At 44.1% G+C, this 17,653-nt stretch overlaps 1 protein-coding gene across 1 annotated transcript in view; it reads left to right on the top strand.

Moving 5' to 3' along the window:
* Positions 1-17,653, top strand: part of LOC134215353 (SCY1-like protein 2) — a 330,601-nt gene that overhangs the window by 191,458 nt on the left and 121,490 nt on the right. The window contains exons 4-5 of the mRNA XM_062694565.1: positions 743-868; positions 2,128-2,226. Coding sequence (XP_062550549.1) covers positions 743-868; positions 2,128-2,226 — 225 coding nt within the window. The remainder of the gene's footprint in view (positions 1-742; positions 869-2,127; positions 2,227-17,653) is intronic.

The following is a 17,653-nucleotide window of genomic DNA, read 5'->3' as shown; positions in this document are numbered from 1 at the left end:
TGGAAGATATTGCAAAGAAATTACTAAAGGAATTGCTAAAGTTATTTCTGAAGGAAATCTAACAGGAATTTACGAAGTAGTTTCCAATAGAATTTTCGAAAGAATTCCTATCAGAATTTCCAAAGAAATTCCAAAAATTACCCAATATTTTTTTCGAAAAAAGCCCTTAGAAAATCTAGGGGAATTAGTTCAGCAATTTTGACGTATATAATTAAATTTCAGGGAAAATATTAGATTTGGTGAATCAGCTGCTCCATCGTACCCCAACTTTTTTGGGGGGAGTGGGTATCTGGGTCATCCCTTTAGTCAGCTGTTCAAAAACTCTGTAAATTTTTACCAACTTCGGTAACTGTGTATTTCTATGTTGGGCAGTCCACCGGAAAATAGGCAATTAACATTAACTGAACAACTAATACATAGATTTCTATACTTCGAAGCTTCATTTCTCAATCGAATGCTGCAGTGCTAGGATCGCGTAATAGGCAGTTAACACCTTTTATGCAAATATGTGTTTATACTGTAATTGGCGGTGCATACATTTTAAACGCATCCATCCCATCAAATGTTTCTAGGAAATATTGGTTAATTATGGCAAACAATGGAAAAAGTATCAGCCGGTAGCAAACACACATCCATTATTTATCAAGTAATCACTTTCACCACCTGTTGAATAATTCAGCATTAATCGCCTTATCTGTTGTATCACACTGCATGAGATTTTTTCTTCTCTTCCAATTTCCAGGAATGTTCAATCTTCGTGTTCGAGAAACGTACAGCCGAGAAGCTACACAAGCCCAAGCGGAAAGACTTGGTCACGGAGATCCTGCGAGCATCAGTCAAACAGCTCGAGCGGTTTCGGCATCCCAAAGTAAGTGTAGCGTCATCCTCATATGTTGATTAATTAGTCAATCAAGGCACGATGGAGTTAAGACAACACCTGTGCGCTCCAACGGGCGATAACTCGACTTCATGCCTCACATTGAAGGTGCTGTTGAACTCAATCAAATTTCCCCTCTTCTGTGTTTTTTTTTCTTTTCACACATACACGCTCACAAAGTCCTTTTATTCATGCATCCTTCCCGAACAAAGCTGATTACCAAACAAACTTTGAAATGGGAAACTTGACACAGAATAGATACACACTCGACACAGCACTTTTATGTGCCTCTAAGGGATTCACCCGTGGGAAAATGATCCCTCATAATACTTTCCGGTTTTCCGCTCGTCCTTTTATCAGCGCCAGAGCTTTCCCAGTGCACTATGGGACTTTCTACACATTTATAAATAAATTAGTATTAGGTGATGTACTGCAGTAGCATTACAACGGATTCACTTAGCTCTTTTGTACATATTTGAATAGAGTTTGGATTTGGATTGGTCTTCTGGTTTGCTTTTATTTTATGGCTCAAATTTATATTTAGTAACATTTGAATATAGCACCAATATTATTCATTTAAACACAAATTTCCTTAGCCGATATAAATTTCGGTAAATATGACTTCGGGATGTGTGACACATCTATCAACAAAGCTGTATATTTTATAGAATCAGGTGTTTGGAGCCTTCCTTAGCCGTGCGGTGGGTTCGATTCCCGGTCCGGTCTAGGAAATTTTCGGGTTGGAATTGTCTCGACTTCCCTGGGTATGAAAGTATAATCGTGTTAGCCTCATGATATACAAATGCAGAAATGGTAACTTGGCTTAGAAACCTCGCAGAAGTACTTAATGAACACTAAACTTTGAGGGGCCAATGTCCCAGTGGGGGATGTAATGCCAATAAAAAGAAGAAGAAAGTGTTTAAATGGAGAATCATTCCTAGACTATTGAGATCATTGCACTTTAATCTTACTGATACTATTTGTAAATTATTATAGAAGAAAATCTACATGTTCCCATAGTGCACATTTCTCTGTTGTTGTTCAGTCAACTTCTCCTTGGGCATAGTACTGTACATTGTTTTTCCAAGCCCTTCGTGTCATCTCCACTAAACTGCAATCAATTTAACTCTAATCTCGTCTCGTTTTCCGTTCAATTTCACTTTGCCCTTGCTGACATGGTCGTTTTTCTATCTATTCTTATATTTAATGCTTCCCTCTTGGTCAACGCAATGACGACGCCGGTCCCACAGATCCTACAGATAATGCACACCGTCGAGGAAAGTTCGGAAACCCTTTCTTTCGCCACCGAGCCCGTCATCGCCAGTTTAGCGAACGTACTAGCATATCAGGTAAGTGCCGCAACTTGTATTGTATGCTATGTATAAAAATAGTAGAAACTAGGAACGAGTCTGTGATGCATTACGGAAAAAAAACAATCCACCGTGGCTCGTTGCAATACGAAATACGTTTTTTCTTTAATGTCTTCCGACTACAGTTGATTACGCAGATACATGAAAGTAGGAAAACAATATCGTAACTGATATAGGGACACGGCAGGTATTTTCGTCTGTTCGTCATAGTCTCGAAAACCAATAAAAGAGACGCTTTTTTTGTAAAACTCATACGTACCAAATCGTAAGCTCAGGAGAAACGTTCTGCTATAGTGGAGTTCTAGCAAATGTACGTTGCTTTCGTTGGTTTTAGCCCCTACGACGATGGACGGAAATACCTGCCGTGTCCCTATACGTACTTCATATGGGAAATAGTTGAACGCTCGTTCGAGCGATTGTATATTATTTATTATTTATTTATTCAGACTAAGGCCAAAGTGGCCTGTGCGGTATGTAAGAGTCTCCTCCATTCGGCTCGGTCCATGGCTACACGTCGCCAACCACGCAGTCTACGGAGGGTCCGCAAGTCATCTTCCACCTGATCGATCCACCTTGCCCGCTGCGCACCTCGCCTTCTTGTGCCCGTCGGATCGTTGTCGAGAACCATTTTCACCGGGTTACTGTCCGACATTCTGGCTACGTGCCCGGCCCATCGCAGTCGTCCGATTTTCGCGGTGTGAACGATGGATGGTTCTCCCAACAGCTGATGCAATTCGTGGTTCATTCGCCTCCTCCACGTACCGTCCGCCGTCCGCCAAAGTACGTACGATTTCCAGCCACTATGCGTCTCCGAATTTCTCTGCTGGTGTCATTTTCGGCAGTCACCAGTGAGCCCAAGTACACAAATTCTTCTACCACCTCGATTTCGTCACCACCGATGCAAACTCGCGGTGGGTGGCTCACATTGTCTTCTCTTGAACCTGTCCCTATCATGTACTTCGTCTTCGACGTGTTGATGACTAGTCCGATCCGCTTAGCTTCCCTCTTCAGTCTGATGTAAGCTTCCTCCATCTTCTCAAAGTTACGTGCCATAATATCTATGTCGTCGGCGAAACCAAATAGCTGGACGGACTTATTGAAAATTGTACCACTCGTGTTAATCCCTGCTCTTCGTATTACCCTTCCAAAGCGATGTTGAATAGCAAACACGAAAGACCATCACCTTGCCGTAACCCTCTGCGAGTTTCGAAGGGACTCGAGAATGCCCCTGAAACTCGAACTACGCACATCACCCGATCCATCGTCGCCTTGATCAACCGTATCAGTTTATCCGGAAAACCGTGTTCGTGCATTAGCTGCCATAGCTGGTCCCGATCGATTGTATCATATGCGGCTTTGAAGTCGATAAATAGATGATGTGTGGGCACGTTGTATTCGCGGCATTTCTGCAGTACTTGGCGAATGGCGAACACCTGGTCCGTGGTGGAGCGTTCGCCCATAAAACCCGCCTGGTACTGCCCCACGAACTCCCTTGCAGTTGGTGCTAGTCGACGGCATAAAATTTGGGAGAGTACCTTGTAGGCGGCGTTCAGCAATGTGATTGCGCGGTAGTTGCTACAATCCAGCTTATCGCCCTTTTGTAGATGGGACACACGACACCTTCCATCCACTCCTGCGGCAAAACTTCCTCCTCCCAAATCTTGGTAATGACCCAGTGCAGCGCTCTAGCCAGTGCCTCACCACCGTGTTTAAATAGCTCTCCTGGTAGTTGGTCAACCCCAGGGGCTTTGTTGTTCTTCAGCCGGCCAATCTCCTCCTGGATTTCCTGGAGATCCGGAGCCGGGAAAATTATGTCCTGCGCGCGTTCTCCCAGGTCCATCACCATACCGCCATCTTCGTCTGCCACATCGCCATTCAGGTGTTCTTCGTAGTGCTGCCGCCACCTTTGGATCACCTCACGCTCATTCGTAAGAAGGTTCCCGTTTATATCCTTACACATATCAGGCTGTGGCACGTGGCCCTTACGTGAACGGTTTAACTTCTCATAGAACTTTCGTGTGTTATTAGCGCGGTACAGTTGCTCCGTTTCTTCACGGTCTCGATCTTCCTGCTGGCGCTTTTTCCTCCGGAAAATCGAGTTTTGTCTGTTCCGCGCCTGTTTATATCGTGCCTCGTTCGCCCTCGTGCGGTGTTGCAGCAATCTCGCCCATGCTGCATTCTTCTCTTCCACTAACTGCTCACATTCGCCGTCATACCAGTCGTTTCTCTGATCCGGGGGCACCGTGCCAAGTGCAGCGGTTGCGGTGCTACCAACGGCGGATCGAATATCTCTCCAGCCATCTTCAAGAGACGCTGCGCCTAGCTGCTCTTCCGTTGGGAGTGCCACTTCCAGCTGCTGCGCGTATTCTTGGGCTAGTCTACCGTCTCGTAGCCGCCCGATATTAAGCCGCGGCGTCCGACTTCGACGCGTGTTGTACACCGTCGAGAGTTTTGAGCGCAGGCATACTGCAACGAGGTAGTGGTCGGATTCAATATTCGCACTGCGGTTAGTGCGGACGTTCGTGATGTCGGAGAAGAATTTACCGTCGATTAGAACGTGGTCGATTTGGTTTTCCGTTTCTTGGTTAGGTGATTTCCATGTGGCCTTGTGGAGATTTTGCGGGGAAAGAAGGTGCTTCGGACTACCATTCCGCGGGAGGCTGCGAAGTTTATGCATCGTTGGCCGTTGTCATTCGATACGGTGTGCAGACTATCCGGTCCGATGACCGGTCTATACATTTCCTCCCTTCCTACCTGTGCGTTCATGTCACCGATGACGATTTTAACGTCCCGCAGTGGACATCCATCGTATGTCTGCTCCAGCTGTGCGTAGAACGCTTCTTTCTCGTCGTCGGGTCTCCCTTCGTGTGGGCAGTGCACGTTGATGATGCTATAGTTGAAGAAACGGCCTTTAATCCTCAGCTTGCACATCCTTGCGTTGATTGGCTGCCACCCAATCACGCGTTGGCGTATCTTACCCAGCACTATGAAGCCGGTTCCCAGCTCGTTGGTGGTGCCACAGCTTTGGTAGAAGGTAGCCGCTCGATGCCCGCTTTTCCACACTTTCTGTCCTGTCCAGCAAATCTCCTGCAGCGCCACGACGTCGAAGTTGCGGGGATGTAATTCATCGTAGATCATCCTGTCGCAACCTGCGAAACCTAGCGACTTGCAATTCCATGTTCCAAGCTTCCAATCGTGATCCTGTATTCGTCGCCTAGGTCTTTGCCGATTATATCGAGTCGCATTATCTCTTATATTGTTCGTAATGATTGGTTTTCTAGGCGGCTTATTGGGCCTGCGCAAACCTCCTGTCTCGTCGGAGGGCCGTCGTGTCAGGGCTGTTTAGCGTCCCACCTAACACCAGGACTTGGGCTTGTGCGCTTTGAGCGGCACACGGTCGCTTTGGTGGGGCCTACTTGCGGATACATGCAGCTTTTTATAGAGATTTAACAGGGCCCACTGTCAAACCCCACCACATCCTAGGCAAGCCCCACAACTCGCAGATGGCCTGGGGAGGGATCGTCAAGCCCTTGGACATAGTCCCTGCTGCCCCACGAGCGATTGTATACAGAAAGAATATAGAAGGGAATAAAAAAATCTTTTATACATATTCCCAAAGGTGCCATTTATAAGATGCGGAAGCTTGCATGAAAATGAATCATTGACAATCCGATCTGTTAGGATAAATTATTATCATTATTCAAATATGTATTTTGAAAAGGCAATAATCAAGAATCTTATCATTACTTCAGGAAGATCATAGAAGCTGTTGCTTGAGACAAAAACAGTTCAATCGATATCTATTGTTTCACTATAAGGTCTTAATAATTAAAACATTAAAATTTCATTACTCCGAAGTTAAAAAAGGTTACTCAATGTTTTATCTTATGTTTCGCTGTAAGGCCATAATAACAAAATCTTGAATTGTTAATACTTCAAGTACTCCAACCCCCAACAATATTTTTGTTGTTTTGAGTATAATATACCTAAAGTGATTAAATATAATCGCGATGAATTATGACTCTAATTAAAAATACAAAACATGAATGAATGTGAAGGACTAGTTCTACAAAATTAAAATTCACAATAATAAAGTAATTAAAAAACAAGGATGAAGTTAAACCCTCTCGAAATTTGTCTCAGAAACGTATTCCCACATTTACCATCCACACCCCCAACTGAGCCGGGCAATAACAAATGGCAATTTATCACATTATCTCTTCATTAGCAGAGCTATTTGGTACGCTTTATTTCGCCCCCACCAACATAACCATGACTGGCGCGAACCAAATTCAAATTCCACCACCCTACAGCTATGCGTCTGACTTGGCGATGGGTGGAAAGCAACAGTGGAACAAAAACAAAGTTCCTGCCCTCAGCCAGCACGCCCAAATCGTTCGGTATGGGGGGAAAGTGGGGCGTTAGAAAAACTTCTCCGTTCGCTTCATTATAAAGTACGGCTCATAAAACATTCTACGAATTAAGATAAGAGCTGTATGAAGCTGAAAACAAGGATGGTAAATGCCGTGGCATAGCTGGTGGTGAAAAAAAGGTTGCATTAAGTACGACAAGCCCGGAAAAAGCCATGAAATTATGTGAAAACTATGCTTATGGAATGACACTTCAAAGACCCAGTAGCGAATGCAGTGCGAATAGGAATAAGCTGGAGAGTGAAAATCCTCGTTAACCTTTTGTCTGTGCTCTGGGGTCAATATGACCCCAGGCCACTTTGAGTGGCTGCCATTTTTTTAGTTTTCAACCGATTCTCCTAATTTTTGGTAGTTTGGTAAATCTCGCCGAGATCTGTCTCCTAGGTGCAAATCCGCTTGAAAAATCTTGAAAATATGCGCTACAGTGTCCTTTTTTCAAACAACTTACGTTGTCTGTGCTCTGGGGTCAAATTGACCCCAAATTGAAATTGCTATAACTTTTTTAATGTTTTTCCAATTTTGGATTTTTGGGGCTGTTTCGAAAGATAATTTAATCATCTTTCAGGTCGTTACCAAAGATTGACTATTGGTGGGCGGGTACATCGCGGGGAGGGGTTTTTGTAAAAAAGGATACAAAAACAGTGATTTTTCATGCTTATTTTATTATATCTGAAAATCCTACCCATTTTGAACTGCCCCTTTTCAAAAAGGTTATGCAGGAAGGCGTGTATTTTGACATGAAGCATTGATTAGTTTAGCGCTTGGTCGTTAGGTGGCGGTATATTTGAATTCATTATTTTAGACTACTCAAGTAACTCCGATATATGGAATTTTCCTCATTTCCATCATTTCCTCAAATATTCTTATCGCACAATTTTGAAATTTGTAAAGATAACGTCTGTAACAAAGTTCGTCTGGTGGGAATAGATTGTCATGTAACGAAATACATAATAAGGAAATTTACAAATAGGCGGCGCTAGTGTACTTGCAATATTCTTGCATATATGAAATATTGCTTTAGCTTGAGATCCCTCATACCTACACCCAAGTTGTATTCGGCAACATTGATCAGGATATCTAGCACTACAAAGCGGTGCTCAATATAATGAGCACTTCTTCCCATTTTTAAATTTGTGCGATAAGAATATTTACACTGAGGAGAATTCTATATATCGGAATATCTTGAGTAGTCTAAAATAATGAATTCAAATATACCCCCACCTGGCTGCCGAGTTCTAAACTTATAAACGCCTCATGCCAAAGCACATGCCTTCCTGCATAGCCTTTTTTAAAAAGGTGCAGTTCATAATGGGTTGGATTTTCGGATATAAGTAAAATAATCTTGAAAAATCACTGTTTTTATACCCTTGTTCACTAAAACCCCTCCCCGCGATGTATCCGCCCACCAATAGTCAATCTTTGGTAACGACCTGAAAGATGATTAAATTATCTTTCGAAACAGCCCCAAAAATCTGAAATTGTCCAAACATTAAAAAAGTTATAGCAATTTCAATTTGGGGTCAATTTGACCCCAGAGCACAGACAACGTAAGTTTTTTTGAGCACAGACAGAAGGTTAAGCTCGTGGACAACTTGCGGTACACCAGCAATAAAATAGAAAAAAAATAGAAAAATACCAAATACGAAAACCTCATTCAATGCCTGAGCTATCAATGAACTTTAAAGACGATGAAAAAAAAAACTTTACGGTTTTTTGTTATTGTAAATATCAAATACTGTGGAAAGTCACGACCAAATCAGGCAGTGGCGTAGCTATAATGAATTCTGAGTGCTTAAGCATTCCTTACACCTTTACACCCAGTTCTTTTTTTTTCGCGGGTGGTTTTTAGTCGATTACGACGAAACTATGAGTTAACCCCATGAAAAAATTCAAAGAATATTCAGGTGGTATTTGAAAAGCTGTGAAAAATCAGGTTAATCGGGAAATTAAAGAATACCAACCGTGTAAAAAAATATTGTATAAGGTGTATAAGAAATACACCAACTTCCGGAGGAAGTTCTCTGAGGAACTTCCGAAGAAATTTCTTCGAGAAACGTCTGGAGGAATTTCTCGCTTAACTTTTCAAAAGGACCTAAATAACATTTTTTAAATTAATTAATTTGAGTACTGCAATCAAAAGCTTTCATATTTGTCTGTGGATTGCAATATTAAAATTATATCATGAAAACAACGACGAGAACAGCTTCCCTGGGAAGCTTACCAGACTGATCAAAGCAACGGTGGATGGTGTGCAAAACTGTGTGAAGATTTCGGGCGAACACTCCAGTTCGTTCGAATCGCGCCGGGGACTAAGACAAGGTGATGGACTTTCGTGCCTGTTGTTCAACATTGTGCTAGAAGGTGTCATGCGGAGAGCCGGGGTACGATTTTCAACAGATCCAGTCAATTTATTTGCTTCGCGGATGACATGGACATTGTCGGCCGAACATTTGCAAAGGTGGCAGAACTGTACACCCGCCTGAAACGTGAAGCAACAAAAGTTGGACTGGTGGTGAATGCGTCAAAGACAAAGTACATGCTTGTGGGCGGAACCGAGCGCGACAGGGCCCGCCTGGGAAGCAGTGTTACGATAGACGGGGATACCTTCGAGGTGGTCGAGGAATTCGTCTACCTCGGATCCTTGCTAACGGCTGACAACAACGTTAGTCGTGAAATACGAAGGCGCATCATCTGTGGAAGTCGGGTCTACTACGGGCTCCAGAAGAAACTGCGGTCGAAAAAGATTCGCCAGCGCACCAAATGTGTCATGTACAAGACGCTAATAAGACCGGTTGTCCTCTACGGACATGAAACATGGACAATGCTCGAGGAGGACTTGCAAGCACTCGGAGTATTCGAGAGACGGGTGCTTAGGACCATCTTTGGCGGTGTGCAAGAAGACGGTGTGTGGCGGCGAAGAATGAACCATGAGCTCGCCCAACTCTACGGCGAACCCAGTATCCAGAAGGTAGCTAAAGCCGGAAGGGTACGATGGGCAGGACATGTTGCAAGAATGCCGGACAGCAACCCTGCAAAGATGGTGTTCGCTTCCGATCCGGCAGGTACGAGACGGCGTGGAGCGCAGCGAGCGAGATGGGCAGACCAGGTGCAGAACGACTTGGCGAGCGTGGGGCGTATCCGAGGATGGAGAGATGCGGCCTCGAACCGTGCATTGTGGCGTCAAATTGTTGATTCAGTGTTATCTGTTTACATGTTAACTAAATAAATGAATGAATGAATGAATCATGAAAACAAATGTTACTTAGGTCCCGTTAAAAGTTAAGCTAGATTTCTCTGAGGAACACTCGGAGCCAGTGGAATTTCAGGAGGTATTCTCGGATAAATTTCTAGATGAATTTCCAGGGGAGATCTTGGAGGAAATTATCAAGAAATTTCTGGATGATTTCCTGGAGGAATTGGTGGAGGAATTTCTGGTGGTACTTTCGGAGGGATTCCTGGAGGTACTTCCGGAGGAATTGTTGGAGGAACTTCCGGAGGAATTCCTGGAGGAACTTCCGGAGGAATTCCTGGAGGAACATCCGGAGGAATTCCTGGAGGAACTTCCGGAGGAATTCCTGGAGGAACTTCCGGAGGAATTCCTGGAGGAACTTCCGGAGGAATTCCTAAGGGAACTTCCGGAGGAATTCCTGGAGGAACTTCTGGAGGAATTCCTGGAGGAACTTCCAGAGGAATTCCTGAAGGAACTTCCGGAGGAATTCCTGGAGGAACTTCCGGAGGAATTCCTGGAGGAACTTCCGGAGGAATTCCTGGAGGAACTTCCGGAGGAATTCCTGGAGGAACTTCCGGAGGAATTCCTGGAGGAACTTCCGGAGGAATTCCTGGAGGAACTTCCGGAGGAATTCCTGGAGGAACTTCCGGAGGAATTCCTGGAGGAACTTCCGGAGGAATTCCTGGAGGAACTTCCGGAGGAATTCCTGGAGGAACTTCCGGAGGAATTCCTGGAGGAACTTCCGGAGGAATTCTTTTGAGGAACTTTCTGAAAAATTCTTCTAAGGAACTTTCTGAGGAATTCTTCTGAGGATCTCCCGAAGAATTTTTTGTTAGGATCTCCCGAAGAATTTTTCCTGAAGAATTTTTTGTGAGGATCTCCCGAAGAATTTTTTGTGAAGAAAGAAGAAATGAAGAAATTTCTGGATGATTTCCTGGAGGAACTGGTGGAGGAATTTCTGGTGGTACTTTCGGAGGGATTCCTGGAGGAACTTCCGGAGGAATTCTTGGAGGAACTTCCGGAGGAATTCCTGGAGGAACTTCGGGAGGAATTCCTGAAGGAACTTGGAATTCCTGGAGGAACTTCCGGAGGAATCCCTGGAGGAACTTCCGGAGGAATTCCTGGAAGAACTTCCGGAGGAATTCCTGGAGGAACATCCGGAGGAATTCCTGGAGGAACTTCCGGAGGAACTTCCGGAGGAATTCCTGGAGGAACTTCCGGAGGAATTCCTGGAGGAACTTCCGGAGGAATTCCTGGAGGAACTTCCGGAGGAATTCCTGGAGGAACTTCCGCAGGAATTCCTGGAGGAACTTCCGCAGGAATTCCTGGAGGAACTTCCGGAGGAATTCCTGGAGGAACTTCCGGAGGAATTCCTGGAGGAACTTCCGGAGGAATTCCTGGAGGAACTTCCGGAGGAATTCCTGGAGGAACTTCCGGAGGAATTCCTGGAGGAACTTCCGGAGGAATTCCTGGAGCAACTTCCGGAGGAATTCCTGGAGGAACTTCCGGAGGAATTCCTGGAGGAACTTTCGGAGGAATTCCTGGAGGAACTTCCGGAGGAATTCCTGGAGGAACTTCCGGAGGAATTCCTGGAGAAACTTCCGGAGGAATTCCTGGAGGAACTTCCGGAGGAATTCCTGGAGGAACTTCCGGAGGAACTTCCGGAGGAATTCCTGGAGGAACTTCCGGAGGAATTCCTGGAGGAACTTCCGGAGGAATTGCTGGAGGAACTTCCGGAGGAATTCCTGGAGGAACTTCCCGAGGAATTCCTGGAGGATCTTCCGGAGGAATTCCTGGAGGAACTTCCGGAGGAATACCTGGAGGAACTTCCGGATGAATTCCTGGAGGAACTTTCAGAGGAATTCCTGGAGAAACTTCCCTAGGAATTCCTGGAGGAACTTCCCGAGGAATTCCTGGAGGAACTTCCCAAGGAATTCCTGGAGAAACTTCCGGAGGAATTCCTGGCGGAACTTCCGGAGGAATTCCTAGAGGAACTTCCGGAGGAACTTCTGGAGGAACTTCCGGAGAAATTCTTTGAGGAACTTTCTGAAAAATTCTTCTAAGGAACTTTCTGAGGAATTCTTCTGAGGATCTCCCGAAGAATTTTTTGTTAGGATCTCCCGAAGAATTTTTTGTGAGGATCTCCTGAAGAATTTTTTGTGAGGATCTCCCGAAGAATTTTTTGTGAAGAAAGAAGAAATGAAGAAATTTCTGGATGATTTCCTGGAGGAATTTCTGGTGGTACTTTCGGCAGGGATTCCTGGAAGAACTTCCGGAGGAATTCTTGGAGGAACTTCCGGAGGAATTCCTGGAGGAACTTCGGGAGGAATTCCTGAAGGAACTTGGAATTCCTGGAGGAACTTCCGGAGGAATCCCTGGAGGAACTTCCGGAGGAATCCCTGGAGGAACTTCCGGAGGAATCCCTGGAGGAACTTCCGGAGGAATCCCTGGAGGAACTTCCGGAGGAATCCCTGGAGGAACTTCCGGAGGAATTCCTGGAGGAACTTCCGGAGGAATTCCTGGAGGAACTTCCGGAGGAATTCCTGGAGGAACTTCCGGAAGAACTTCCGGAGGAACTTCCGGAGGAATTCCTGGAGGAACTTCCGGAGGAATTCCTGGAGGAACTTCCGGAGGAATTCCTGGAGGAACTTCCGGAGGAATTCCTGGAGGAACTTCCGGAGGAATTCCTGGAGAAACTTCCGGAGAAATTCCTGGAGGAACTTCCGGAGGAATTCCTGGAGGAACTTCCGGAGGAATTCCTGGAGGAATTTCCGGAGGAATTCCTGGAGGAACTTCCGGAGGAATTCCTGGAGGAACTTTCGGAGGAATTCCTGGAGGAACTTCCGGAGGAATTCCTGGAGGAACTTCCGGAGGAATTCCTGGCGGAACTTCCGGAGGAATTCCTGGAGGAACTTCCGAAGGAATTCCTGGAGGAACTTCCGGAGAAAAATTTCCTGTGTCGACACGCTCAAAGCAACGAATACGCCGAGGAGATAGCTATCCTTTTCGGTAATCGTCTGTGTAGAGAAGATAAGAAGCCTATTCCCAAAAACAGCTCTATTGCCTATTACTGTCCATTTCTTGATGAATCTGACGTGCTGAGAGTCCGTGGCCGAACCGGTGAATGCTGGTTGATTGATTATTTATTTATTTATTCAGACTAAGGCCGAAGTGGTATATAAGAGTCTTCTCCATTCGGCTCGGTCCATGGCTACACGTCGCCAACCACACAGTCTACGGATGGTCCGCAAATCGTCCTCCACCTGATCGATCCACCTTGCCCGCTGCGCACCTCGCCTTCTTGTGCCCGTCGGATCGTTGTCGAGAACCATTTTCACCGGGTTATTGTCCGACATTCTGGCTACGTGCCCGGCCCACCGCAGTCGTCCGATTTTCGCGGTGTGAACGATGGATGGTTCTCCCAACAGCTGATGCAACTCGTGGTTCATTCGCCTCCTCCACGTACCGTCCGCCATCTGCACCCACCATAGATGGTACGCAGCACTTTCCTTTCGAAAACTCCGAGTGCGCGTTGGTCCTCCACGAGCATCGTCCAGGTCTCGTGTCCGTAGAGGACTACCGGTCTAATGAGCGTTTTGTAGATTGTCAGTTTGGTACGGCGGCGAACTTTATTCGATCGGAGTGTCTTGCGGAGTCCAAAGTATGTACGATTTCCAGCCACTATGCGTCTCCGAATTTCTCTGCTGGTATCATTTTCGGCAGTCACCAGTGAGCCTATATAATCTATGGTTGATTGATTACGACGCACTAAATCCAGTAATTCTCCCTCGTAAAGGCTACCTTACACCTCGGGAAAATTTTCCGCCGGATTTTGGTCCCCGTGCATTTTAAATGGGACCGGGATTTTGATTTTCCGTGCCCAAATCCCGAAAACATCGCATATGCAAAAATACATGGGGAAAAAATCCGCCAAATTCCCGAGGTGTGAGGCTACCTTAAACATCATGTCACACGACTAATAGTGCTGCACTACCATGATAAAATCATCACCAAAACCACAACACCGTTCTCAACGAATATGAGAAGATAAGAAGCCGTGTAAAAAAATCCCATACAAAATTTTTGCAAAGTTGCTCCATTTTGCATGATTCGTCGAGAAAGCATAAAACTTTTTTTACACGCATTTTCAAATTTTGAACTGAAAACTTTTTTTACACGGAACGCATCCCCCGTGTAAAAAAAAGAATCGGGTGTACTAACTTCCGGGGTGCTAGCAAGGAACTGAAAGCCGCCATGCGAAATATTGATAAGGATCAGATGATGATCGAGTTCACTACGAGTTCATACCACATGGAGTTTTAACCCACCAGCATCCCCGCACATGCGCGGAGCGTGGGAGCGCCTTATCCGCACAGTCAAGCAGAATCTTAACAAGCTGTTGCCAAACCGTACGCTATCATACGATTGATTGAGCTGGAGAACGTGGTCAACTCCAGACCACGAACTGGTATCCCCATAGAAGACGACGAATCCCCGGTGCTCACCCCAAATCACTTTTTACTCGGGTCGTCCAACGGTTTAAAGTCATGGGTATCCCTCGACGATAGTCCGGCAGCTCTGAGAAATTGCTGGCAGTTTTCACAGAGTTTTGCCAATCAATTCTGGATCCAATGGGCTCGTGATTACCTGCCGTTGATTACTCGCCGAACAAAATGGTTCAGCCCAGCAAAACCTATCCAAGTTGGAGACATCGTAGTCATCGTAGACCCGAACTTCCCACGCAGCTCTTGGCCGAAGGGACGTAACATGGAGCATGACGGCCAAACATGGAAGCAGACGGCACCAAACACGACCACCAAACATGGAGCAGACGGCCAAGTGAGGTGGGCCAGTCTATCAATGGAATCTATGAGCGCCCAGCTGTTAAAACTGCAGTGCTTGACGTCGGCGTTAAAACGGATACGCCTTAGGAGGACCATCGGTGTATTAGGAGGGGAGTGTTAATCCCGCCACGTCAAGATGTCCACCTAGCTCCAACTTCTGCGTTACTGCCAATGCTGATAAATGAGTGCGACCGCACCCTTGCACCTACAGAAGGATCGTCGATTGAGTGAATGTCAATCATCAAATAGATGTTGATAACAGACAAAAGAGTAGATGCTTGAGCTGAACACAACAAGTGGAATATCTAAAAAGTATTTCTAAATCCTATAAGTTATATACAATTGTGCGTAGAATCCATAGAATCCAATCCGTAAAATACTGTGCGATTAAGGCAAATAGATAAAATTCATTATGCTACAATTTGTGAACTATCGCTTAAAAATATTATTATTACTATCTTAATACTTAAGGTACAAAACTCTACCAAGAAGGGTTAATCAGAACCGAAGCTCAACGCTTTGAGGCGATAACGAATCACCAAAAGAATTTTGTAAAATGTTGGCGAGCGATAGACGAATCCTTGATTCAGTAAATTTTATTCCGGCAGAATGGACGATTTTGAAGTAAAATCGATTGAACAAGTGATGTAAACAACCTACGATTACGATCTGTTCAGTAAAGTTGTCACGTTGATAAGCGTTGATATTATTGTAGATGTTATTCTACCAATCGGTATATTGAGTAAAGATGCGCTGGAAATATATAAGGAAGTTATGATTACTATAACCATTTTGTTTTTGACGAATTGGGCGGAGTTTTCGGTTTTATAACACTTCTAGAATTGATGATTTTGATTTCCTCGTACGTAAAGCTATTTTTTAAATGATGGAAAAACCTCAAATTCCCCAATACCAAAATATGCAGAGCAATCCTTAGCCCTTCCTCTGTCTAACTCAGGGAGAAATGGATTCCCCATTTTCCCCATTCAAAAATACAGGCATTGCAAAAATACTACTATACAGATTGCTACTGATGGATACGGAACCACAAAGGCTGACAGAGCACAACTATTCAATCCGCACCTAACGATGACAGCGCTGCTGCTACAAGTATATCTGACAGGTTATGCTTTTTGAGCAGAGCGACTGAGCTGAGTCTTAATTACACGTGGCATCGAAAACAATGTTTTTGGAGTGAAACGTTAGCCTTACTTCTTCGGAAAAGACAAAACAGCCTCGAGTTATTCACCAGAACATTCTACAAGGACATTTATCGTCTTGAATGTGGGGTACTTTTTCGTCCTTATGGTTTATAACCATCCTCAATCAGAAATAACGTTCACGAATACGGTTAAAATATAACATGTAGGTAGATGCCATGTCAAAAACTGAGAAAATGTTGAATATCCAATAGATATAAATAATATAAGAATTGTTGTATGTTATGGTTGATAATTGATTGATTTTCGGCGAGAACTTCTTCTGTAGACTCTAAAACACTCATGATATATATTGTCAAAAGAATGAAAATAAGAATATTTCTTCCGTTTCCATACTCTGAGACGGTCATTACTCTAACTACTAGATGTTTACATCTATACTTATTGTTACGTACTGTTATTGGGGGTTTAGGTTTCGTTATACTAGAGTTATTTAAAATGCATAATTTTTTTTTGTTCACAGCTTCATCATCCCCTTTAATATTAATGTAAAAGCTTTCTGCTGTCAATCTAGTACATTTATAAAAAAAATAAGTAATATAAAACACTGTTTCATTACATTAGAATACCTGAACGTGGTAAAACCTAGCTACATCAGTGGTATCGAGGCGCATGATGCAGTCATGCCCTATAGGTACAATCAAACGAGCTGTATTATTTACAGTGTCTCAAAACGTTATATGAACAGAACATTTTTATTTAAAAATATTTCTTTAGCAATTGTATCATTATCAATAATAATTAATATTTTATAGCAGCTTACATGACAAACTTAGTTTGTTTTAAGGAATTTGTTACAAGCTCATACCAGGAATTTTGCAATTCTTCGCCAAAAAATGTAAAAATCTAATTTAGATTTATATTGTATAAAGTTCTTCTATTTGAAGATAAAGAAAATCGTCTTATTTAAGAAAAAATCTGTCCGCATCAAATTGTGGCACACTGTGTCGCAGGAGGTAACCATGGTATGTGATATGCTTCTGAAACGGCTATTAGGCACGGAACGACCAACAGGTCCACCCGCCGACAACGACAAAAGGAACGGAACGGCACACTCTGGAGCAACAAGTCGCATTTTCGCTTTTCTTATTAAAATGCCACTTGTGGCAGACATCCCGGAGGCGTCCTGTTAAGTAGGTAGCCGGTTCGTAGCGTGATAAAATGGGGATAAAAGTGACGTAGTTTCAAGACACTTGATTATACCCATAGATTATGTTTTTGTAGTCTGCCGAGTGGTGCCCATTCGTGCCTGGTGCCACAATGGACCTTATGGAAACGGATCAAGATGGTGTTTACGAATGATTATAGTTTTTCATTACGGTTATCATAGTAAGTTAGAACAATGTGGTTAACCTGTTTTAAAGATATTCACTGCATTATGTAACTGGTGCATCGACATAGATATTGTAGCATTCAGGAAAATGGTAAATAAATTTGTATGCTTTTGTATATAAGGTAGATTGTAAGAATTTCCATCAATCGCCAATAAAATGTATATATTTATCCCTTGACGTTGGCAAACGAGCACTATCAATTACCTAAGCTCTCCAAGGTCGAGGACATTTGTTTTTCGGATAAGGTAGTAGAGGGAAAGCAGCACAACTCACGTATAAATTATCCATCGTGCCATTGGCAATAAGGTCACGATCGTACACAAAGGGGGTAAGGAAATGACATGTTTCC

Source organism: Armigeres subalbatus, chromosome 2, assembly GCF_024139115.2.
Source record: "Armigeres subalbatus isolate Guangzhou_Male chromosome 2, GZ_Asu_2, whole genome shotgun sequence".
In the NCBI taxonomy this organism is placed as follows: domain Eukaryota; kingdom Metazoa; phylum Arthropoda; class Insecta; order Diptera; family Culicidae; genus Armigeres; species Armigeres subalbatus.
This window is presented reverse-complemented; position numbering and strand designations above follow the sequence as displayed.